This window comes from Callorhinchus milii, unplaced genomic scaffold (genome assembly GCF_018977255.1).
Source record: "Callorhinchus milii isolate IMCB2004 unplaced genomic scaffold, IMCB_Cmil_1.0 Scaffold9, whole genome shotgun sequence".
Taxonomy (NCBI): Eukaryota; Metazoa; Chordata; class Chondrichthyes; order Chimaeriformes; family Callorhinchidae; genus Callorhinchus; species Callorhinchus milii.
Genome location: NW_024704750.1, coordinates 5,541,738 through 5,568,742, shown reverse-complemented (window position 1 = coordinate 5,568,742; position 27,005 = coordinate 5,541,738). Strand labels below are relative to the sequence as shown.

The window sequence follows — 27,005 nt, the reverse complement described above, 5'->3', positions numbered from 1 at the left end:
TGAGCAGCACAGCAAATGCAAATAAAATTCTAAGCAGCAGGTTGAGGCCACAATTGGACAATTCAGTAGAGATATCTCAGAAACGAGTTGAAGTACCGCAAAGTGTAAGTGCAACATTGTGCAACATCATCGACTGTGGAGATACAATGTTGGCCCTGTTATTCCAATGTTATTCCAGCACCAGAACGGGAGGTCACAAAAGACCTCCCTCCCCACTCACTCTCTAGGATGATTTTCATCCAGCAGGACGCGCACAGCCTGCTGCATTTCCTGGTTTTCAAGAGAGCAGGTAAAAGGCTAAACATAGAAATAGGCCAGCCAAAAAGGTAATAAATTGGACAAAAGGAGCACTGAAGGAATAATAATATTATAATAATAATCCTTGCATTTGATATAGCGCTTTTCACGTCGGGAGGACGTCCCAAAGCGCTTCACAGAACACACTGTAAAGTGAATTGACTGTATATTTGTGGGCGAACGCGGCAGCCAATTGCGCACAGCAATGTCCCACAAACAGTCGTAGATTGAAAATGACCAATTTATTATTGTTTTTGGTTTTGGAGGGATTATTATTAGGCTCTGTGTGGAGTAAGGAAACTTGCTCAAGGTTTCGCCCTCTGCCTGGAATTGAACTCAGGTCTCTCGCTTGCAAAGCGAGTGCTCTAACCACTGAGCTACAGGACTCCCAAGTCTGGAAGTAGGAATCCGTGGTGTAGAGGTATAATCTCAACTGTGCTGAAGGATGAGAAAATAAACCTCTAATAAGCAAAAACAAAAAGATATTCTTTAAATATAACTGTGCAGTTTGAAAATGCACAAAATCAAGAGTCTACCATTCCTTGAAAGCAACGTAAAGCAGAGGTCCTGCATGTGCCTCTTCAGGTGGACATTAGGGATTTCATGACACTATTTGAAAAGAAAAGGGAGTTTCTCCCGGTGTGTCCTGGACAACAAGCTTCTGGATACAATTGGTCATTCACTTCATGGCTGTTTTGTGGGGCATTTCTTTGTGCAAATTGGCTGTCGCGCTCATTTACAAATACGGTCATTACACTTCATAGGAAGTGTTTTGAGACGTCTTGACGCGATAAGACACTATATCAAATGACAAGGATTATTATTCATTGGAATTCTATATTTAGCTATTGTACAGCAAAATTCAGCATAATCAGATCATTCCAATAAGGTTCTTTTAGGCGCTTGTTAACACTTCAAAAAAACATGGAAGGTTACTGGTTTCAACAAAGATAGATGAAGCACTAGGACCATGAGGAGCCTCGTCTCACCTCCCATCCCATCCCCCACTTCAACAGAATCCAACTACTGTACCTGGCAACACATACTCCTTCCCCTGCCCTTGCGAAGCCTGATGTGTCAGCCTCCGATTTGCATTTTTTTAAAAAATGCAACGGACCCACGATCAGTGACACAACCAGACTGCAGAATAACCTCCACTTTGCTTGGTCAACCTGCATAAGAACGCTGAAAGATTGACAGAACTCAAACTTTGGAATTTAGTAGAGATAAGTGAAAATTGGGAGCAAAATATATACAGAAATTAAAGGAAGGAAGATCAAACAGATAACAATTATTGCCATGTACTTAAAACAAGGCAGTGGGACCTTACCTTGTGACTACCTCCGCAATAACTCAATATTCAGGACATTTTTTCCATTCTAGTTTCACTCCCCTCCCCCACCCCATTTGAAACTTATTGTGACTAAAATCTCAAACAGACCAAGGGAAAACACACTGAGAAGGGCAAAATAGGCCAGTCTATTGACTAACTTTAAATAGGGAGATTTCACTGTACTCTTCTCCACACAAAGACAATGACTGTTTCGAACAGATGGGAAATTATAAACGTGACAAAGCTTGAATATAACATTGAACACCAAATTGTTTACTGAAACTGAACTCGCTGAACACATGGGAATTAATAGATTACATTTTTCATCTCATAAATCAAGCTTTTCAACGAGATATTCCTGTTGACACGATCATAGCCCGAGGTACAGTTGTGAAGACTTAATACTAAAAACTGATCTAATATTCTGAATCGATCACATCAAATAAGGTGAGAGGAACAGCAATCCCCTGAATTACAACACACAAGCGCTGTGTCAGGTTGGGTGTCAACCTGGCTCTGTAGGTAACACTCTCTTCCCTTGTTGAGAGAAATGGTGAAGTTCCACCTCATGTCAGAACTTTGACCTCAATAGTCGAGGCTGACAATGCAAGGTCCCAGGTATCTGCCTGTTCAGGTGAACATCCTATGGCAAATTGTGTAACGCCAGAGAGTGCACAACCAACAATCAATTCAACCATTTCTGCTTGTTCCGCTCTGAGATGCTACCCTGCATGGAAGGTGCTATTTAAGTGGTGTTTTCTTGGGTGTCCTGGTCAACAATCTTCCAGATTTAAAAAAAATGGTCACCCACTTCATCTCTGTTTGTGGGACATTAATGTACACAAATTGGGCATAATCTATAATCTTCCAGTATTAAGAGTGAAAGCTATCTAGATTTGCCCAACTCCAGGGCCGATTTCAAATGATCGACTGTATTCAAGGCCAAGCAACCAGTTACTTATGTAAAGGTCAGTTTACAGTCACTGAAGAAAAGTAACGCGAAATGAGAAAGTGGCTCAGTTTACACGAAACTCCTTTGTTGCCTCTTTCCCTTCCCCAATCTATCTAACCCTCTACTAGAAAGAAACACAATACGCTCCATAAAACAAATCATCATTAAGGGAAGGTAGAATATCCATCCTCCACACTTTCAACTGCAGTAAGTTGGCTTCCACTGGTCACAGTAGCATAAATCATAAGCTTCAGTGAGTTTGTGGATACCCCACCCCCACACACAAACACTGAATTTCTTCCCTCCTCTAGGGGGTCTAACTTTTTTCATTTGTCTGGGGAATGGTTCTACTGGGAAGGCAGCAGCTGAACCCGATCCTGCCCTCATGGGACAGCCACACATGCGCATTGCCTGAAAGTATTTCTGAACAGTCGTCAGGAAGGCTGTCCGAACGTCAGTCACCTCCCTAACCTGGGGGACGCTGACAGTAATTGTAGAGGCCCCCTATGGCCTGCAGTCATGACTGAGATCAGCTAATTCAGCAGAGTAGAGATTGAAACTGGGAGGCTGCCAAGTCTGCCCAGTTCAGCAACTCGCATGATAAACTCATTGAGCCACTGGGGGAGCTATTCAGCATTTATTTTTTAAAAATCTGCTTTAGCGAGCAACCTGTTCCACACAACCACCAGTCTCTGTGTGTGTTGTGTGTGTACATTGGAAAGGTTTCTTCTAATTTCACAAGAGGCTTGTAGATTTTATTCAATTGTTCCCCAGTCAGTGGGACTCTGCAAAAGTAAACAGCTTGATTATATCTACTCATCTATTCATCCCAAGTGGGGATGAATCCACAACAATCAATTCAATCACAACTTACTTTCCACTTGTTCCGCTCTGAGATGCTACCCTGCATGGAAGGTGCTATATAAGTGCAAGTTGTTGTTCCATTATTACTTTAGGGTACTAGGGTTAGAAAGCTTAAGAGCAGCTATCTTGTACGACTCATTCCCTCACCACCCACCCCAAGTGCAACATTGCTGAAGGTCAAGGAATAAGTCTCCCAGATTTGGTCAACACAATGCCTCAACATTTACCTTAAAGCTTCAAGTTTCTACTTTGATTAATGCGCTGTCACAGCTGACCTGACACTAATCTCTGCCAATACAGCAGTCCCCACCCTGCTACAGGTATAAAACTGGGACAAAACATCAACAAACATGCACATAAAATAGATCAGCTACACCCAACCCAGTAATTAATTTGTTGAACAAACCCAACTGAATTTGGGTTCAGCTCAGCATCAACCTCCACCCACCCCAATCCACTTGTACTCAATCACTGGTGTACAAAGCGTACAGACACTTAAACACCTCAGAAAAATCAGATCATTGAGGTTTAATGCACAATCACAGTTCTCCGGAACAACAATAAGTAAAGTGAACAATAAACACTGCAGACGCTTTGGTTCGGAATCAAGTTTGAAATCATTAGGCTTTTTATATCAATTTATATTAATGGGGGAAACCATTTAAGAGACATTAAATGCTTTAAATTGTTAGATTAAGCATCTCCCTAATATTTCCCCCCTCCACACACTCTTTTAAACTTAAGTACGCAAGCAAGCAGAGATGTACCTCAGAGATAAATATTCTCAGTCATAAATAACAATAGCATTTGATATTGCACCTTAATACATCATTGAGTCATCACACAGCACTTCACAGAATATACTGTAAAGTGAATTCGCTGTATATTTTGTGGGCAAAACAATTATAAAAACATTAGAAAATAATTGCCCATCCAACATCAAGTCACACACAGTGAAAATGAGAGCATTACTCATAGACAAAAACTACAAAAATGTAAATCTATAAGATTTTTTTTAAAAAAACTCATGTTTATCATCGAGTCAGTCGCACTGGGTTTAATGTGTGAAGTGGAAACAGCTCCTATTAGACCCACACGGCTCAAAGGGTTATTTCTTAGTGATCGAATGCAGCTGACAGACAATAAGCTGCTGCAACACAGCCACGTGGAAACCAAAGCTAAGAACCTTTGTGTGTTTTTTTTTAACATTTGTCTTGATCTAAGATCAGCAGATTCTGACACCTTTGCCTTTCGGTGACATTTTGTACAGCTTCCTGCGTGCAGTTGCTGTATATCTAGGTTATACCTTACAATCTGTGCAGCAATAAAATCCACTAGTTTCACATTTCAGGAAATCTCACACAACTCTCTGTCTCTCTCCTCCCCACCCCCGAGTCTCATCTAGTTATGTCACTACTACCATCTCTAACAGAATTTCAACAACGCCTTAAATGGAGTTATACAAATTAGGATTATACATCAAGTAACATAGTGGCATACAGAAGGCACGTTAGGTTGCAGATATGATTTGACACAGCTGGAACAAGTTTTGTTTGAAGATTTGGGTCTTCTCAAAATGTGCTCTCTGCCTCTCAGATATTTTTGATTTACATTCCCATCTGCAAGGCCACAATTCAGTGGGGAGTGGAGAGGGATAAAAAAAATCACCCAGGACCTTCTCAAACTCATACACACACGTACACATATACACACACAGACAATACTTCTGATTGTCTGTGTTGGGAAGTGTTGAAGTCTGATGAGGACAGGATTCCAGTCAACTGTAATGCCCCCCCATCTTCCCCCATACCAAGAAGCAGGGGGGGGTAGAGAAGGGAACTACCACAGGCTGTTGAACCGTACCCCAGCAGCAACAAAGGAAAGCACTTTCAGCAGAAAAGAAAAGTGTCAACACAAAAAAACTAATTATGAAAGTAAGTGCATATTTGTTTCCCGCCCAACAGAAGTGCTGCAGTCGTCAATCACTTCCTCATTCAGTCACTGGTCACACTGATATCACAGCCTGCGAGATCCCACAATATCCTCATGTCAGGAAGGTGCCTGCAAAATAGAAATCAATAGCAGCAACTAGCTTGGCTGCCGCTGCTGGTAGGGCAGTAGCAATTCCTGCAAACGTCAGAGGGCATCTGTGGCAAGACAAAATTATTGCACAAAGCCAAACAATTGGTCCTTGGCCAGGAGATCTGCTCAACGGGATTTTGTTTAATCCATATACAGTACGGCTTCTCCCTTAGATGATGCACAGAATCAGCAGCCAAAGCAAACCCTTCCATTCGCTGACATGGTAAAGGAATGGAGGACAGATAGCAGTAATTTATTGATATACAGTGGTTGATTTCAAATACGACTAAATAGGATAAGTGCATTTGGTGCATCACCTATAACGTCAAGCATCCCAAAGTGGCTCTCAAATTTATCTGTAAAGTCCAGTGACAGTATTTGTAGATGAACGCAGCAATGTTCCCAAGAGAGCCACTTTGACCAATTTGATCTGGATGACTGTCAGCCAGAACAAAAACTTCCTTCTCTTTTTGAATAATGTCCTGGTACCTATAAGTTCTACCTGAACAGGCAGACAGGACTCGGTTGAATATCTTATCCCAAGGACAGCTTTTTTCAGACAAGTGTGTGTACAGAGGTTTGTTTCAAACAAATCATTCCCTCACTTATTTTTGTTAAACACCCTTCTAATTGATGATGTGTTTTCATAGTTAGCATTAAGGTCAATGTACACCTTGTGCAAAGCTTAAATGAAGAGAGCAGAGTAACAGTAATGACCATTGTTCCTATATTACTCCCACCATTAACATAATGGACATAGTGATAACCTGTACTTCACAAAGGCAAGTGAAGAATCCCTCCCCAGTCTTTAGTTTTTAAAAAAGATTAATGCAGGTGACTTCATTGCAGAAAGTGGTTTGTAGTCACTAAACCCGCCAGGACAAGAGGACTAAATTAAGAACTGAAAGACGATCCCTAGGCTGGTGGCTTCACTTAGCCCTTTGCACTGAAGCCCCGGCAATTCCTCTGGACATTTCCCTAAGGTTCTCATTTTCTTTTTAAAGAGAATAGAGAATAAATTTATTTATCGTCATGAAGTATTTGTTACCATTTGATTTTTTTCCAAAAAATCAAGAACAGTGATCATGAGGCTCTCGTTACTTTAAATAAATGAATCCTTTATGAAACCTGCTACTGTCCAACAAATTGCATCAAATTACTAGACCCTTGCAGGACTCTGACAGAAAGGTAGCTACAAACAGTACTCAAATACGTAACCAAGGATTGACAGATGTCTGCATTCTGATTTTTTCACAGGAAAGTTAGTTTGCCTTAGTCGAGTTAGGTGGCGAAAGCAACACAAAATACATATTCAGACAAAATAATTCTCCTTCTTTCAGCCAAGGATCATAAGGATGGCGATGAGGAAGGTTTAACACACGCATAACACATCCTCACTCATATTAGAAAATCCATTGATCATCCTCTTCTTTTTAAAAAAATTCCTGAGTAAAGTTCAGAATTGTATAAGGAACATAGTGATAATTCAGATCTCCTGAAAAAGTGACCACGAAACATAATTGTTTTTGCAGCCAAAGGTCAACTACTGACGACCATTTATTACAATAAAAAAAAATCAACCAACCTATGCTTAGGGCAGACATGTAGAGGGCAAAGAGAATTCCTGCCCACCAGCCAACAACAACAACAAATTACATCTGTATAGCGCCTTTCACGTCAGGAGAACGTTCCAAGGCGCTGGACAGAGTACAGCATTTCAGACCTGAGCTGGGGTCAGGGGGGGAGAAGCGAGAGGAGGGGAAGGGGGTGGCTGATGGTATGGTCGAAGAGGAAGGTCTTGAGGCGGGACTTGAAGGAGGCTAAGGAGGGGGTGAGGCGGAGTGACTGGGGGATGGAATTCCAGAGGTTGGGAGCAGAGTGGCTGAAGGCTCTCCCGCCAATGGTGGGACAGGTGGGTCGGGGGGACGTGGAGCAGGCCAGAGCCGGCTGAGCGGAGGGAACGGGCGGGTTGGTAGCCAATGCCTTCTGGCCCACGTAAAAGTTTTTGGGAGGAAGGGGAAAAGATTTTCCCTATTTGGTGACTATTCTTCCAAACCAGTCTCAAACATCTTTTGATCAAATAAATTTTGCTGACATTTCAAACTACAAACTGCTTCAAGTGCATTTCTGAGTTTTCGCAAAATCATTAAAATATGCTCAGATCCACAGTAATTGATTTGTAAGGTGACTTTTTCATTTTGGTAAAATAGTTTGCCTCATTAAATTGAACAGGGAGATGAAATACAGGACTTCTTTTAGACTGTGTGTTTCGCTAACGTATTTTCATTTACAGCTGCACATTGATTATATTCTCTGTGGGGGACAGGATGCAATAAACTAGACAATGTACATAAGATTACCCTTGAAATTGTTGGTGATGTACGAGTCAAAAAAAACTACATATCAACTTGGGCTGGTTGATTATGTGCCCTTAAAGGTGAAGATGTTATCAAAAATTGTTTGAAGAACTGACAGGCATGTGAAAATGTTCTCAGAAATTGATATCAGCAGAGGTAACGGACTCTACTATATCTTGCCCATATCATCAAGTCTAGGCAAATCAGGGAGGCTTTCGGCAAAGCAACTCGAGTCCAAAGAGTACATTAAAACCAACACAGATTGTGCTTTTGAGGCTTGAAAACAGGACACAAGTTTACATCAAAGAGAGAAAAGGCAATGCGCAGAAGGCCGATCAGTAACAGAGAGAAAGATAAGCTAACCTTTCAGATGTACACTTCAGGTCTCTGATTAACGGTCCTTTCTAAAACAAAAAATCAAACCATCTTTCCATTTCAGATCCCCAATTAATTGGCTGTGGTGTTCCAGATTTTATTCCACTTTTCAGTTCATTATTTTTCGATTTTTCCTTTTTTTTTAAAAAACAATTTCTTTTAAGGAGTGAGTGACATTAGTCTTTGCTCCTTCAAGCACGGTTCACAATTTACAACAACAAAAAAATCAATTTGATCGCAAACAGCCCCTCAGTCAGTCTGGATTCGAAAAGAGAAAGCCCAAAACACCAACAAAAAGTCAATAGATAACTGCAAATTCTGTGTACATGCAACTCAAAAGTGCTTTTTTCGAAATATATGAATATTTTATTACTTTAGACCACCACAGGCAAGAAATTATTTCGAGGTAACACAAAAATTGAACTTTGAACAAATTTATCAACCCTTATAACTGCTGGAAAGCAAACTATTGTCCTTCAAATTCTACATGAATTTCTATGCTACACAGCTCCCCTGTCTCAGTCACTTTGGTAATCATCAATTCACTGGAATCCACAACTAATGTCAGAGCTCTCTATCCCAGTTATAATTGGATTAAGAAAAAAAAATCAACTAAATATTTAAAGCAGTTTTTGATCAATCCAACATAAATTTTAGTAGGAACTCAATTTACAGAGAAGAAAGTTCAGAATATGTTGGGAGGTGGAGGACCTCATTACCTTAACCTTTTCGACCGCAAAATATACAGTCAATTCACTTCACAGTATATTCTGCGAAGCGCTTTGAGACGTCTCGAAGATGTAATAAAGAGCTCTATCAAATGTAAGCATCATTATTATTATTACTAACCTGTTTTGAGTTCACCATCTAGTCTGACACTCGAGAGGTGACTTGTCCTTCAGATGAGGGTTCCGTGTGACAATGTTGTGCATAAATTGTCAGCCACAATCATGTGTAAATACAATTGTTGCACTTCAAATAAACTCTGCAAAGCACTTTGAGATGTTGACAATGTGATAAGAGGCTATATCAAACCCAAGGATTATTTTTATTATAAATATCCCCAAATAACTGAATTAAAAGGGTGGCCGTAGAGGTCAACATAATCCAGAATTATAATCTTATGGTTGTTGGTAGGTCTTCAAACTATGTTGAAATTGGGACTCAAAATGGCAGTCTTCTGTACACACAAAAGTATGAGGAAGACTGTCTAACATGAAAGTTAAGTTTTGATTTCACCAAACGAGAACTGAGGAAATCTGAAATGTACTTGTACCTTTCTCAAAGCACAACTTTTTCACAACAGGCTGGGATCCCAGTTTCGCTTGACCAAAGCTATATATACAATAATTCCAAACATGCTCAAGGAAAGCTTTTCAGGACTCGAATGTCCCACATAAAGCCTAGCCTCATTGCCAAATGCAAGAGGGTTAAACCCAGTGTTTGAAATATTCAGTAACCGAAGACTCCGTGACTTGTTTTTAAAAAAAAGTAGTTCTGAAAAAATTACAAAAAAGTCAACCCCAATAAAGATTTTAAAGTTAAAAATGAGTGCATTGAAGGTTGTATACAATCCAAATTGTGTTTATTCAGAAGCCGATAATTAGGTTTTATATACCTTTAAAACATTAATTTTCTCTCCTCTGGGGCAGGATTTTAATTCAGAATAGATTTCTTTTTGAAATCCTTTAAGATCCTGGACTACATTAATATCAGCAGGAATCCCTCCCCTGCTGGCTGATATTAAAGAAGCCACTCAGAAGGCAATGTGGCCAAAAGTAAACAGTGAAGGAGTCTGTTACTTTGAAAAATGATCCAAAACAATGCTATTCTCATTTAGAACAGCCTTAGGTTCAAAGCCAAAGTGAACACTGATAAATGCTACATAACCTGCTGTAGTTCTAAGGCCGTTAAATCCAATCAGCAGTTACTTCAGTTTTTCAAATTGGATACTAACTTCATTTGGCCCAATTTCATCCGCAAATAAAAAAAATTGAGTGCATTAATCTTCCTCAAGCACCAGAGTTTATTAAATCTGACCAACGCCAACCATCTTATTACATTGCGTCTACCCCTTTAGAATACAGTTTTTAATGAAGAACAAGCTTCAGTGGGCAAGTTGTACCAACTGAACCAGAGCATCCAACGCCTGCTATCGTGAGCTTTTGCTCTCATGCCACAATGTTGTCAACAACCTAAAGTTCGCAGAACAATCAACAGAAATTCCATCATTCTTACCGGTAAACTAAAAGTTAAAAAAACGGGCGGGTCAGGCCGGGGCGAAACCTTAGGCAAGTTTCCTTACTCCACGCACACCCCCCCCCCCCAGCGTGTTAGTAGATTGGCAGATCGCTTTCCCGGGGGTTAATAATCCCTTCAAAACAAAATAATAATAATTTTGTCGCTCAATCCACGACTGTTTGTAGGACACTGCTGTGTGTAATTGGCTGCAGCGTTTCGCCCACACAAAATACAGTCACTCTACTTTACAGTAATGCTTTGAGACGTCTGAATGATATAATGAGGCACTATATCAAATGCAAGGATTATAATAATTATTATTATAAATTAATCCCAACCATGATAAATGCAAAAAAACAAGGAACCAATACCCTTCTAAATTAAACAGTTGTATAGTGTATTGAACAGTAAAGAGATACGAGGGTTGCAATAACAGCACTGAATGTAAATCAAACACTGCCGTTGATTATTGTTGGATTGTCTTTAATTCCAATTCATGTTTTACTACACTACGCAGATTGACGTGCAGGGAGATCATTTGTTAAACTGTTCAGATAGATTTATTGCAGGATCACAATTCATCTTTAAATACACTTTGCAGATTAAAATGAAGGGCAATAATTTGCTGCACTGCTTTGCTGGGTCAGATTTATTACAGGACAACATCTTTATATTAACAGAACTGCTTGAATTGAGAATGAGGCTAATCTTAGCTTCTCCAGACTCGCTTTACTCCATTTAGAGTCCTGCAATCAGCTGCAGTGCTGTAAGGGAGCCACTAGCTTGATTTGTTCCACAGCATCTCTCACATTCTACCATAGAATACTTTGAAGACCAAAAGCACCACGGTTATTTCCCTAAAAAGGTGAAAGTCTCTTGCCGTCCTCTCACACCAACCTTTTGACTTGAACGTACAGTATATAAAACTTCGGTTTGATATGAAATTTAGACATCTGAAGCTGCAAATATCACAACAGAAACGGCAACACACCTATATCCTGCATCTCTGATGAGCCATTATTGTTTACTGCTTACAACGGTTAGATCATTCTTTAATAGTTCATACACACGAGTGCTGTAAATCTAACGAAGCTTTACTGCTCTGGCAAAATAAACATCCATTGCTGCATTTGGCACTCTTAGTACTCTCTGAACAAAACAACAGAATCCTTGCATTTGATATAGCACCTTATGTTGTTGAGAAGCCTCAAAGCGCTTCACAGAATATACTGTAAGGTGAATTGACTGTATATTATTTTGGGGTGAAACGCGGTAGACAATTGCGCACTGCAGTTTCCCATAAACCGTTGTGAATTGAGTGACAATAATTTTATTTATTATTACTTATCAATGGAGTGTTCTACCAGTGTGCTGTTTTATAAGCATAAGCTTTAAATACTAGAGAAAACCATGAGGACTGGTCTACTACCATTTAAACACAATTGAAGATAATTCTGAAGTGAATTCAACAAAATCTTTTGCAAGCAAACGTATTTTCCCCTTTCAAAGTAAAACCTCTTCACAGCTTGGAGATTTAACTGAAGAGCGATATAGGATTGTCCAAATTACTGGGTCTAAAGATAAGCATTTTAGGTAATGGGAGTGAATTGGATAATTAATTATATCCCCAATGCCATATTGTGCAGGTTTTACTTCACTGTGCTTTTTGTTTAAGTTCGGGGACAAGAAAAACACAAATTAAGTCAAACAGCAGAGGTTGCATTTTATTTTCCTCCTATATCTCACTATAACAAGACTAACAACATCAGATAGTGTTATTTTGAGACAAGAATCATTGGTTAACTGAGTGCACTACAGCAATACTCAATTGTGTTCAAAGTCATTGAGAGACAAATGCAGCAGTTTCCTCCAGTGATAGAAAAAACCTTTTCAATTTTCCTCTTTTCTGTGCATGTTAAGGCTTTTGAGACCAACGTGTTCTTCACATTCAGAACCTGAACAAATGTCACTTCCAATTCCTGACAACTACGACCATCTTTTCCTCACCCCCTTAAGAACAATTAAGAGTTGGAAAGAGCTTCAAGTAAGTGTCCCCCAGCAGACAATCAAAATTGTTGCAAATACACCGCTGGTTTCACTAATTATTACTCAGTATTTGGAGTCTTGCAGCATATTGGTTAGAGCACTCGCCTCACAAGTGAGAGGACCTGGGTTTGATTCCTTGGCAGGGCAAAACCTTAGGCAAGTTTCCTTACTCTACACACCTCTGTTTACCTAGCAGTAACCCAGTTGTTAGTTGATTGGCGGATCGCTTTCTGGGGGTCATAATCCATCACACCACACAAGAAAAAACAATGTGGTCACTCACTGCACAACTGTTCAATTCACTGCTGCGTTTCACCCACGTAATACAGTCAATCCACTTTACAGTATATTCTGTGAAGTATCTCAATGACATGATAAAGCACTATATCAAACGCAAGGATTATTATTCAGGATCTTAATGCAACACACAGAATCACTTTTAAAATGCATTGAAGATAGTTAAACAATTAGTGCTATTTAAATAAGTTACTCGCTTTCCTTTATTGAGATTCAAAACTTACAGTAATGGTCAAATAAAAACATTTTTCAACTTCATATTTGATATTTATTTAAAAAACAGGAAGTGTCACTTAAAGCGACTGAGCAATTCTTAGTCAATCTTTCTTACACATTTGACTATAATTGTTTTAAAAAATCATCTAACCTACCTAGCTCATTCCCCTGTAATCCGCAGAACTCAGCCATTGTTTCATATAAATATATATATTGGCTCTTGAATTCCAATGTGGATTCCCTCTTAAAACTCCAATTCCTGAACTTTTCCTTTTATCCAACACTTGGAATCAATATGAACTGGGAACTTGCAGTGCAAAATGAGGCCATTTGACTCATTACATTTGTGCTGGTTTCACCTCTCTCACTTTCTAGTCTACCAAAGCCCAATGGAATTTTTTTTGATTAAAAAGTGTGCTAATGGCACATTATTTTTTCTTCTTCCTTGAAACAAAACAACCAAAAGGATTTCTCAATCCATCTGCAGTACTCGGAGCTGTAATCAATTACTCTTCTCTACATAGCAGCCAGATTCGCCCTCAAATCCCTAAATAAATTGCAGGCAATTTCATTTACTGCCTATAAAATGTTCACTAAACTTTATTTAAAATCTCCTTGACATACAACCTAAAATTCTACTTCTCTTATTCACTGCATTGTATTGCCTCAATTGGTTAAACCACCTGTCAATCACTGCTCCCTGGTGCTTCTCATATTCCACTTTTTTTTTAATACGAGCATCAGTTCTCTCTTTCAGCAACAACTTGGTCCTCAGAACTCAAAACTATTCAATATTCAGTGTCATTCAGTCAATGTATGAAATATTCAACCTTTGCAGATCATGGCTTCAAAAAACCTCTTTGACAAACATGTTTACCCCTCAACCCACTCCCCAGATTATAAAAATAAATCCATTCATTACATGGCTACTTATGGGACATTGCTATGTGTCAATCAGCTGCCATGTTCGCCTAAACAAAAGTAGTCACTACATTTTACAACCATCCTGTGACAAGCTCCGAGATGTCCTCCTGACATGGCTATTATCAAATACAATTCTGTTTTCTGTCCAACTTTAAACACGCCTCCTCTAAGAAGCTCTGCCACATCTTCTAGGATTTCCACCAGCTGCCTTGTCCATATTTTTGTTTAAATTGAGAATCCTGGCAAAATACCTGGCATCCTTGTGAACATTATAAACCTCCCTTGAAAGACAATGGAGGGAACAACATGAAGAATAACGTGGCCTTGTGTGGGTTGAGGGAATGGAGTATCCCACAGGCACAGCGAGGAGGTTTGCCATCACGGTAGAACAGAATGAGGCGACGGAGATTAGGATCGTTACCAAGGTCAGCAAGATTACAGCGAGAGGAGAAAGGCGAGCCAATGAGGTCAACTTTCTCTTCGGAAGAAAACCATCAGCGTGGTAGCTTGGTGGAAAGGAGTGCAAAGAGGTTTCAGTGCACAGCTTTGGCAAGGGACCAGGAGAAATGACTGCTGCAGGGTCAACAGAACAGCAGCTGATGTGTTCTTTTCCAATAAAGTTACATTTAGCAGCTCCAATTGTGAGTTTTCAGAAGCTCAAGGCAGAGATAGATTTGACACTTCAGACATGTGATAGGCAAAATCTTTACAAGGTAAGAACTGTTATACCAAACCGAAACAAGATCCAGGGACTCTTCAATGACATTATTATACCAAGGGTTGTTTTTTTTTAAAAACAGATTTATCTTCCCTAAACCCATGCACGCTAATCTGTTCTATTTGAAAAAGCAATTCCCAAATTACATATTCTTACAGAATTCATTTTTTTCCCCCATACGAACAAAAACATCCCACCGTTCAACTTTCGTATCAAAACTTCTGTTGCTTTCCTTTGTTCAACATTATTCACTCTTGTGTTTGGAAGGTTACAGTAAAAGCAATTCAAATCTCTACAACGCAAGCACATCTAGATTTTTTTTAGTTGTGCTTTTGGTTACAGGATTTAGAACACAGCATTGCTACCACAGCCATTTGTAAAACAAAAAGAATACACATTTAGCATTTCTCCCACATCTTAAATCTTCCCTCGGCAGTTTCATTTCTTCTTTTAAGTAATACTACCAGCTCCTTAAAACATCTAGAATTTTTTTCCAATCTTAGCCTTTGACTCCAGTAGAAAAAAAATGTTGCCATTTCTTCAAAAGCTGTAATCTCCACCAACCAAAACACTTAAAACACTTTGTCGTACAAGTACTTACGTGAATTAAATCAAGAAAAATCCAAATGTATTCCATTTTCTAGTGCAGATACAGTGAAACCCCTTTTTCATATAAAAGGACTCTTTATTTAAACAGTTAATCCCAATTCAAGATAATATTCTACAAAGACCGCTTAATGCAAAATAACTCTTTCATTGGATCATTTACCCACTTAAACATAGAATCCTCAAGCGTTGGCTTGAATTACAAGACCAAAACACAATCATCATAAGGCTGATAATGAAAGAGATAAACATTTTTACAAAGTTAATGCAAAGTTAAGTTAACATGAGGTAAATAAACGCTTTTTTAAAAATTGGGAGTCCGAAAAAAATCTGAATTTCACTTTATAATTATAATTTTTTCTTCCCCCCATCCAGCTCTTTTACACCAGAATAATGTGTTACAGTACATTCTTTGCATTGGACTTTCCCATGTAGTTATCAAACCCATCCAAAATAATTAAAAAAGAAAACTTTTATTTACTGTTGTAATTTACCTTTAATGCACTTCCTCCAGTATTGCTTTGGATGCTCCCCCTTGTCTCTGTGGCCCACATATCCCCTCCCCCAGTGTGTGTACCTTATCAATTAAGTAGACTACATCACACTAATTGCTAAAACACCTTAAATTCTTACTGAAACACCCTACATTCCCCACAGGGTAACACCATCTGAGCTCTGGGGAACCAATCCAAGGGAAAAGTCTAACGTTAAAATTAGTCATTTTCAGAATCGCCCAAGGAGGTCATAAATTGCTCACATCTTATTTACATTATTGTAAACAAAAACTCAACGCAGTGAAGTTACCCTTGTGCTGCTTTTGAAGCAGATTTCTCCCGCATAAGTTTCCAGACCAGGCAACAAAATCTTTGCACAATGGGAGGGAGCATGTTTTGTTGTTCTATATATATATATATACACAAACAGGGTGACCAAAAAGTCTTGATACCAATTATCTAAAAAAAATCATTTCTTTAAGACTTATTAGATATTGTAATGGTATCATGACTTATTGGTCACCCTGCATGAAAAAAATAAAATGCCCTTTTAGATGTGAAAATGATCTAAAATAAAATACTAGTGTACAGCCACAGGCGGGAGGTGGGAGTGGAAAAATACCAATACAATAACAATTGAAAGATAGAATACTCTAAGAGTTAAAGCGGTGCATTGTCCACTTCATAATTTTGTCTTCCAAGATCATAAAGAAAAAGTAGGTGGATTTCTTACAGCGCACTACTGAGATACACTGGTTACTTCAAGTACTTAAAACACTTTAAGACTGAAGCTATTGGCAGAAACATGCAGGTGTTCAACTTCTGATCATGCAGTGGCTTACAGTACAGTCTTAAAAGCATTGCTTTGGATGCTCCCCCTTTGGCTCTGTGGCCCACACACACGCCCCCCCTCCTTTCTCTCTTTTCTCTCAATCTCTCCCTCTCTCTTTCTCTCGCACATGCGCTCAGAGCTAAATAATGCAGACTTGGACGTAGACTTTCAAGTCTTACAATTTTAAATGGGAAAAAAAACACACACACACACACACACAACACACGATCGATCTCGACCAAATCTAGGGCTTTGTAAAACCTGAAGGAATTTGGAGAGGGCAGAGGACAGAAGGAGCTGAAATAAAGCCATTTGCTCTCAGAGACAGACGCCTTTTATTCCGTTGCCCCCACAGTATCTTCTCATTCATTACGAATGTGAAACTAACCGCACCTGAAGCGAAGGGGGAAGTAGCTCTTTCTCTCTTTCTATCTATCTATCTATCTTTCTCTCTCTCTGTCTCTGTCTCTCTGTCCAACATAAAATCATCAACTCGAGGCATTTAAACCCAGCAGTGGAGAGACAGAGAGAGAGAGAGAGACAGGCAGAAAAAGCAACGTTTTTTTCTCCATTTTTTAAATAAAAAAATATATACGTGGATTAAATTTAAAAAAACTACTTTTTAAAAAAGAATTGAACAGGGACAAAACTTTTTTTTCTTTCTTTTTTTTTGGGGAGGGGGGGGGGGGGGAAGCACACCGCACCACACCGTGCTATTTATTTCGGGGGCAGCCTTGTAGCTTAGGGTGGGGGGGGGGGGGGGTAAGTAAGGGTAAGTAGGAAATGATGATGGGGTTTTTTTTTAAAGTCAGAGCACGCCTGCAGCACACGCTGCTGCTGTTCTGATGGTGAACAGTAGGGTCAAAAGAAAGGATAGAGAGAGAGAGAGAGAGGGAGAGGGAGAGAGAGAAAGAAAAAAAAGAGAGAGAAAGAGACGAGAGACGGAAAAGAAAAAAAAGTTATTCATCTGCCCTGGTTTTATTATAATGAATGTTCCTGCACTTTTCTCAAATCTGCTACATCAAGTCTGGCTCACATGGAGACCTACAATAAAGACCAACAGCATCTCCTCCACACACACTCCCTCCCTCCCTCCCTCATCCCTCCCTCTCTCTCTCTCTCTCGACCTCTAATGTTCAAGCACCTTCCCCCCCCCCCCATAGGTTTTTAAACTCTCTCCTCTCCCCCCACCCCCCACCACACACACACACAAAAAAAAAGCCATACAAAGAGAGAGAGAGAGAGAGAAGGTGGTGATGCAAGTGAGAGGAAGAGAAGATGATGGGGATCATGATTTAAAAAAAACGAGTTTTGAGGCTTATTATCTGCACAGAGTCGAAGAGGGAGAGGAAGAGAGAGAGAGAGAGAGAATAATAATAATACCGTACATTGCGTTACCTATACGTTTTAATTTTTTTTAAAAAAAAAATATCTATGTAGATGTATATGAAAATAAATAAGAATAAAACACACACTCACCAGGATCATATTCAGGAACCACCGCCTGAAATTGGGAGCCCACTCGCATTCCACCACCTGTAATGTATAGATAGACACTATATGTGATATTATATATTATATGGTATACATACAGACACACACACACACACACACACACGTGTAACAAGTAGTTGTTCCCCCCCCCAAAAAAAAAACCCAATACAAAATGAAATTAAAAAAAACCGAAAAAATACTTAAAAATAAAAAAATTTAAAACTGCACTGGAATAATAGAGACATATAAATTGCACACACACACACATATATATATAATATATATAATATATAAACATTTAGACGAAACACTCACACACAGGGGAGGAGGGGGGGAAGAAGAGGAGGGAGGAGAGGGGGAGAAGAGGAGGAGGAGGGGGGAAGAAGAGGAAGAGGAGGTGGGGGAAGAAGAGGAGGAGGGGAGGGAGAAGAGGAGGAGGAGGGGGAAGAAGAGGAGGGAGGAGGGGGGAAGAAGAGGAAGAGGGGAAGAAGAGGAAGAGGGGGGAAGAGGGGGGAAGAGGAGGAGGAGAGGAAGAAGAGGAGGGGGAGAAGAGAAGGAGGAGGAGGGGGAAGAAGAGGAGGGGGAGAAGAGGAAGAAGAGGGAGGGGGGAAGAAGAGGAAGAGGGGGAGAAGAGGAAGAGGGGGGGAAGAGGAGGAGGGGGAAGAAGAGGGGGGAAGAGGAGGAGGGGGGGAAGAGGAGGGGGGGGAGAAGAGGAAGAGGGGGAGAAGAAGAGGAAGAGGGGGGAAGAAGAAGAGGAGGGGGGGAAGAGGAGGAGGGGGGAAGAAGAGGAAGAGGAGGAGGGGGGGAAGAAGAGGAAGAGGAGGAGGGGGAAGAAGAGGAAGAGGGGGGGAGGGAGAAGAGGAAGAGGAGGGGGGGGGGAGAAGAGGGGGGGGGAATGGGGGGAATAAAGGCAAAGCAACAGCGCTGCCTGTGTGAAGTCGGCGAGTTTCCGAGGTGACTTATTGAGTGCCGGTTACCGTGCTCGTCATCGGAGCCGCTGCTCACTTCTTCCCACGAGTTGTTGCCGTTCGTGGCCGCCGTCCCCCCGGCGGCAAAACTTTTAGCCCCGTTCCTGCCTCCTCTCCTCTTGCCCGAGACCTCGGGGCCTTTCTCGATCATCGTCGGCATCGCTGCTTTGTGTGTGTGTGTGTGAGGGGTGTGTGTGTGTGGGGGGGGGGAGGGGGGGGGTGTGGGGGTGGGTGTGTGTGGGGGGGGGGGGGGGTGTGGGGGCTGTCGTCGTGTGCGCGAGTGTGTGAGCGCGTGTGGCTGCAGATGGGCGAGTGTGAGGTAAAGTGGGTGTCTGGTTGGAAGAGTGAAGGCGACGCGATGCTGCAACACACACACACACACACTCACTCACTCACACACACACACACACACACACACTCACTCACTCACACACACACACACAGAGAGAGAGAGAGAGTGTGTGTGCGCTGCCGTGTGGCCGGAGCCGGAGCCGCTCTCTCTCTCTCTCTCTCTCCCCCTCTGTCTCTCTCCCTCTCTTTGTCGCGGTGGCACACACTTGGAGCCGAGGAGCTGAACTTTCAGCCCGTGTCTGCGAGCAGCAGCGGCGGCGGCGGCGACGACGACGACGGCGGCGTCGACGCTTCACCCTCCCCGCCCCCCCCCCCACCACCAAAACCTCCCCTCCCTCCTCCTCGCCTCTCTCGCTCGCGCGCACGCACCAACGTAAGGACGGACCGGACGGACGGACGGACGTACTCACGCACGTACTCACGCACGCACGCTCTCCCTCCCTCCCTCCCTTCAGAGCGGGACCCGCAAACGCGCATCCTAACCCGCTGGCGCAGCCGCCTCCCGATTGGCTCCCGTGCCCCGATCCGCCACTCCCATTGGCCGCGGCCCGCGCGTCCGTCACCCGCCGCGTTGCATTTCCGTCGCAAGTTTGGTTGAGAGCTCTCTCCTCCCCCCCCACTCCCCCCCCCACACCACCCGATCACTCCGCCGCGCACACCGCCGATGGACACACACACACTCACACACACATACATCCACAGTCGCCGATGAACTTTTTTTTGGGGGGGGGGTGGGAAAAAAAAGAGCAATCCTTCCCAAACTGTCCCCCCCACCCCCCACTCCACCCCCATTTTTTTTCACGCAGCCCAGTCGAAGGGAAGGGGGAGCCTCCGAGTTAAACTGGGGGGGGGGGGGGGGGGACTACTTTGTTTCCGCGCACGTTTACTCGCTTAAAGAGACAGCGGAGTGAAGGCGCCTCTGGCAATAAGAGGATGTTTGGGGGGGGTTGTAATTAATTGCTTCTGGTTGTTTTTTTTTGGGGGGTGGGTGGGGGTGGGGGGGGACATGTAATACAGGTGTTCCATCCCGTCGGGATACGACGGCATTCCTGACATCTTTAATTAATGTCTTCGAATCAGAATCCACCCCTTCGTCTGGGGAAGGGCGGCCGGTGGGGGAGGGGGAGGGGGGGGTTGGGATGGGGGCTAAGGGGGGGGGGGGGGGTTATCATCGCTAATGAAAGGTGTATCTTTAAAAGCAACGACGTCACACTTGTAAAGTGCCTTTCGCGCCGGGAGGACGTGCCAAAGGCGCTGGACAGACCGGAGACTCGGACCCGCGCTGGGCATCGGGGGAGGCCTGGGGGGGTGGGGCGGGGGAGGGGGAGGCCTGGGGGGGTGGGGCGGGGGAGGGGGAGGCCTGGGGCGGGGAGGGGGAGGCCTGGGGTGGGGGGGGAGAGGAAACTCGTATCTTATCGAGATGAGTGCAAATTGGATACTTCCAATGACTTCAAAGCTACGCACTTGGGCCCATAGCTGTTATTTCAACAGAGGATGCAATACATCGGCATTACTGTAGAACCTCCTCCCCCCCCCCCACCGGCCCCCAAAATATAAATTAAATCCTGCGCCTTCAAAAACGTCGTCCAGACTAATGTTTGTCACTAACCCCCACACCCCTCGTCTGCAAATGATAGAAGCGACTGTTGTTCTACTCCCTCTCTGCTCACAGTTTATTGACTCCCAACGGAAAGGGTTCCCCCAACCTACGTTTCATTAAATAACAAAACTATTCGATTGCATTTGGAGTACATTTTCCAATCAGAGGTTACTTATTCGAACGTTCGTCAGACTTTCTATTATTTCATTTCTCCCTTTGTGGGGGGAGAAACGGCAACACGCTGTGGCCTTTTTTGTTTTTGACTCTGGCAATGCAAATGTTCATTGTAATTTCAGAAGATAACCATTGCGTCCAGCAGCAAAAGTCCTGTGTGATGTTTTTTCGACCAGAAGGGTTTACTCTTGTCCTGTCCCTCCCTCCTCCCCCACACAATTTTCCGAGTAGAAAGCATTTGTATCGCTGGAGTGAAATAATGTGCCAGCCGAGGTAGAGGATGATGGCACTTTCTTCATCTTTTCTCCTGGGCTGCCAAAAAGTCACCATTTCTCAAGTTTTCTTACAGCAGTTAAGCTTTAAACGTGACGTCTCATACAATTCAAAAAGGATACAGAACGTATTCTGTCAAACACAGGAAGTAAAACAAAGTTTTGACCTAATTGCCACATAAGCCAACCCCCCCCCCCCCCCCCCACCCAACTATGGTCATAAATAAATGTGATTTTTGAAGTAAGATGACACACCAATTCACGCCAGGTCATTGTGGAATCTTGTAGCTCAGTGGTTAGAGCGCTCACCTTGCAAGCAAGAGATGTGGGTTCGATTCCCGGGCAGATCGAAATCTTGGGCAAGTTTTCTTGCTCCGCATGCCTGATAATAATCCCTCCAGAAAAAAAAAACTATAATAAATTGGTCATTTCAATCCACGACTGTTTGACTGACACTAATGTGCAAAATTGGCTGCTGTGTTTCACCTACAAATATATAGCCAATTCATTTTAGTCTATTCTGTGAAGCACTTTGAGATGGCTAGAAGACGTGAAAAGCACTACGTCAAATGCAAGGATTATTATTATTATTATTAGAGCACTCGCCTTGCAAGCGAGATACCTCATTTTTTTATTTAAAAAAATACATAAGATGCATTAATCATTAGTGAAAGAAATGCACACATTATAAGACTAAAACGATTTCAGTGTTATACACAAACTCATATACATATTTACGACCTCTTCCTAATTACGTTTAGACTAAAAGGCTTTCTCTAACAACTGTAGAGAAATTGTACTGTATATCTGACATCCCAGTATTCTAAGCCACTCATAAACCCTCAAAGGAAACTCCATTTAATAAATCAATAAACTAAATATACTTCATTGATCTGCTACCTTCTCAGAACATACAGCTCTCCAAAGCAAAAGTACCAAATTTCAAAGAACATATTTAATAAAGAGGATGATATTTATGGTGCAGTCATCAAGGAAGAAGATGTAACATTGTGTGGTATATGTACAGAATATTCTTAAATGTGAAGAGTTAACAAAGAAGAATTTTATATTTTTCAAATTAGTGTATTATTAACCTTAATTTACCAAAGCCTTAGAATTCATCTTTTTGGAGGAGTTATAAGAAAGGATTCATAAAACAGGAAACATAGGTGTCAGGTTTAAGTTGTAGGATCAAAGTTAATTTCCTTTTGTTTGTCTAAAATATGAATATTGTTTAAAATGACTTTTGTTTGATGTCCCTTCAACACAGTTGTATGAGGTTTGATTTCTTATTTGGTCTTTGTTTTTTTGGAAGTAGTACATAAAGTACATAAAACTCATTAATTTGTATTTTTCTGCTTTCTAAGCAATGAAACAAGGTTGTAACTAATTATCTTTACTTATAATAAAATAATCCTTGCATTTGATATAGCGCTTTTCACATCTTCTAGACGTCTCAAAGCGCTTCACAGGATAGACTGTAAAGTGAATTGACTGTACATTTGTGGGCAAAATGCAGCAACCAATTGCGCACAGCAGTGTCCTGCAAACAGTCGTGAATTGAAGTAACCAATTTATTATTGTTTTTTTGAGGGATTATTATCAGGCGTGTGGAGTAAGGAAACTTGCCTAAGGTTTCACCCTGCCGGGAATCAAACCCAAGTCTCTCCCTTGCAAAGCAAGTGCTCTAACCACTGAGCTATAGGACTCCACAGGACAGATACAGGACTTATCTATATTAGCAGCCATTGTCTGTCTAGGAGAGACTGTCAGCAGCCTTTTGCCAGCGGATCATAATATTACAGTAATCTAGCTCTCCTGTGTATTGGAAACTTTTTTTTAATATAACTGTTCTCACCAGAAATGGAAATTCCCCTTGTTGAATTCTCTGCACAAAGAGATCTCCATTCCTGATAATGGTCCTGCCCGGAGATTCCTTCTCAGACCTCTACTTCTCATCATTTAAATGGATGACCTTGATGAAGTTACTTATAGGAGCCCTCCCTGTAGCGTCTCCAGGCCATGGGTACAGTAGTGTGGAGCACACTCTCCCCCAATGGGCAAACTCTATATAAAAAACTAAAAGCAAATTTCTGTGGCACAGAACCGTGCAGAAGGCAATACTGCATAGTACAAACACTCTGAGACGCTACCCTGTGGGATGGGCACTATATAAATGCAAGTTGTTGTTGTTGTGAGGACTGTCAAACCATATTATTCAAAGGTATTCAGTGGGCCACAGCACTTGGGTTTCAGAACAGTAAATTGTATTTCATGCAGAAACAAAATGTGTTGGATGTGGGCACAAAACCATTTAACTCTACAAAAAAAAAGGGTTATATCTTGATACGAGTAGAAATGGAAACAGATTTGAGTGCGTTTGTAGATCAACCATTGAAAATGTCTGCAAATTGATAAGTAATGTCAGCTCCTCCCACTGGAGCTGAAAGCTCCAATCCCATTTCTTGCTCTTTACTCGTTTCCATTCCATATCTTTGTCCTTTAAGTCCAATTCCTTTTCAAACATTTTAATTGACTCAGCTTCAACAGCCAGTTGTGATAAAGCTTTTCACATCATTATAACCCTTTGTGATAAAAAAAAATGACTTCCAATAAATGTAGTATTTGATTTAAAACCATTTCATCTCTAAAGGGATATTTTGATGCTTCGGGGGGAAAAAGTGCAGGAGGATGGAAATAGAAATATTGACATAGACAATAAACAGACTTTGAATAATGAACAATGAAAGAAGATATTCACTACAATGTTGTTTAAAACAAGAATTTAAAACTATTTTGGTTAGCAAAACAAAGAATAAATCGCGTTCAGATTTCATAAGTAATGAGAGAAGCTGTTAAATTCAAAGCCATTAATAGCTGCTGTTAGGCAAATAGAAAACATCAAGTTCAAAGTTTATTTATTTTAAATTAAAACATTAGTAGCAACTTGCAAATAATGGGAAAATATTCAGTGTAATCAATTTGAGTAATTTGGATGTTAGCATGTTATGTTAACTTTCCGAAAGATAAACATTTAAGTATTTCTGAAATATGTTTATCTAAATGTACAAAACAAGGTTCATTATTTATTTAAAAATCTTTTGTAGTTCATATTATTGTTTAAGGTGGTAATTATTCATGTTGTCACTAGAATCTGGCCAGTTTAAAGCACTACGGAATAGTCATATTATTATAAATACAACACCACGACTAAAGTTTCCAGCAACTTTCTTAAAAATATGTAGTTCATGTATATAACACTACGCACACACACACAGCACAATGGTCCAATGTTACAATTAGTCTTGTATTCAACTCCCAATTCGGGTGCAAACTCTCAATTGTCTAGTGCTTTGGAACATACTCCCATTGTGAAAGGAGCTATATAAATGCAATTTGTTGTTGGTTTCCTTGAGCTAAAAAGAAAAATCAGCCAGGATTCCCATTCTTGAGGGTTCAAATTCCAGTCGGCATTCTATGTAGTGACCTTGATGATGTGATTACAATGGGGGGAAATCGCATTCAGAGGCCAACACCATCAATGCTGCTGAATGCAGTGTCAATGTAACTTTCAGGCCCCAGTTTTCCATCCTTCAACCTCTACCGGAGAGTGTGGACATCAGCAAAACCAAATAAAACAGTCACTACACATCTCACATTTGAAGCATATTTGAAAAATATTTTATCATCACCAATAAGGTAAAATTCCACACTGGACAGTAACTAGCAGAAAGCACTTTAAGATAATTCTACATATGGCACCATAAAAGTGAATTATTTATTTTGTTGATTTTGCTGGAAAGATTCTTTGCTGTTGGACAGCCTCATTGCCCAGACTCACAGATGAAGAACAGTCATTGGGTTGAGGTGTTGCAGCTGCCACAGAACTATAACCAACCCATTGTGAGTCACTGCCTTCAGGAAAGTAAGAGAAAAAAAATTGAAAAATATTTTACCATCATCAATAAGGTAAAATTCTGCTTTAAGCCAAACTGACTCAAGACAGATTCTGGCAATGAATGCTTACTGTAAAGATAGATCTCTGCCACTAAATTTTAAGCAAAAAGACCAAACATGTTATACGCCGTTTATTCTTGCTGCCTTCACAACATTAGTAACATGTTTAAATCCAGCTAAAGAGATCACTTCCCATTGTGTAATCCTTAAACTAAAAACCCATGAATACCTCCATAGACAGCTGTGCTCCCTGAACACAAACTACACACTCTGGAAGCAGCTGAGAATCCCATGCATAATTTTGGGAGTCTATCTGAAGGAAGAGCTACAAGGAGAGAAAATGCAATTCTACAAGAAAGATTGTTTTAGGGTGAAAAAGATGAAAGAAATCCTGTACCAGTTTATGGTGAGCTGAAATCCAGAAGTCTGTGAAAAAGGCTTTGCGGGTCTCATCACCAACAAAACTCTGTTAAGATGCAACTGCATATTCTGATAGAGAGAAAGAAAAGAAACATTACAACACAAGAACAATAAAAATAATTGGGCTCCAAAGTTAGTTCAGTTGAGAAAGTATGAAATTGACCATAGGGAACTGGAAGGACTTCCCGTCTGTGATGGGATCCAAAGGTGGGCTCAGCTGGGGTAGTGGTGGGATTCGCTATAATTGACCTCAATGCTGCTGGGCTAAGGAACGGGAAAAATAACAGCCCAAAGTTTCTGCTTCCGTTTGCTATCCAGTGATTCACACTAGAAAGTAAGTTTGTATGCGTGTGTGTGCATATGCGGACATTCAGTGATGACAAGATCAGGTATGTCTGAGATGCCCTCCATTGTTCCATAACCTGCCATCGTGCACAGGCTCACAGGAACATACGAATATCCGGCATATCCTATAAATAAGATGTTAGCATCATTGCATCGCTGAGGCCTACGATCTATTGGGGGAGGCTGGGTCGCAGCCATCACAGACCAACGGCTAATTTGTTTCATTGGATAATTCATCACTGGACTCTTTTCCCTTGGAATGATGAGTTATCTGGAGTTTACTGCGCTATAAAGATAGAGAGGGAGAGGTTTGCGATGAGAGACATGCATACATAACGAGAGCAAAGAGACAAGACAAATGAAAAGAAACACGTGCACGTAGAAAAAGTCAGATCCTTAGATAAAGGCCTCAATGCTAACGGCAAGTAATCGTCTTATTTTATTATTTTCTTTGCAACAATTATAAGCCCTAGTTTTGTAATTTCTGACTCCTCTGAATATTTTTCTGATCTTGGCTGGTACAGAGCAAACATAGATGACTATTGAATTCATCCATCCATAACGATCAAGCTGGACAATACAGAAGAATGAGGCAAGGGGCCCTTCTGTAGCAATCTTTCTTTTTTTTTTGGAGTCCGGTCATGCTGCAGATTCAGTCTCCCGCAGAAAGGCGACAGTTTCTTGTGCATATGAATCAACTAAAATCCTATTATACTCAGCGGAATACAGAAGCAGAACAGCCATGCAACAGAGAGAGCAAAGCAGGTGGGAACTGAGCCAGAAGCTTAGC

The 27,005-nt window shown here is 41.2% G+C and overlaps 1 protein-coding gene across 1 annotated transcript in view; it reads right to left on the bottom strand.

Moving 5' to 3' along the window:
* Positions 1–19,287, bottom strand: part of rcor1 (REST corepressor 1) — a 49,669-nt gene extending 30,382 nt beyond the window's left edge. The window contains exons 1-2 of the mRNA XM_042338100.1: positions 19,106–19,287; positions 18,114–18,170 (exon numbers count right to left, since the gene is read on the bottom strand). Coding sequence (XP_042194034.1) covers positions 18,114–18,170; positions 19,106–19,256 — 208 coding nt within the window. The 5' untranslated portion in view covers positions 19,257–19,287. The remainder of the gene's footprint in view (positions 1–18,113; positions 18,171–19,105) is intronic.
* Between the last annotated feature and the right edge of the window lie 7,718 nt (positions 19,288–27,005).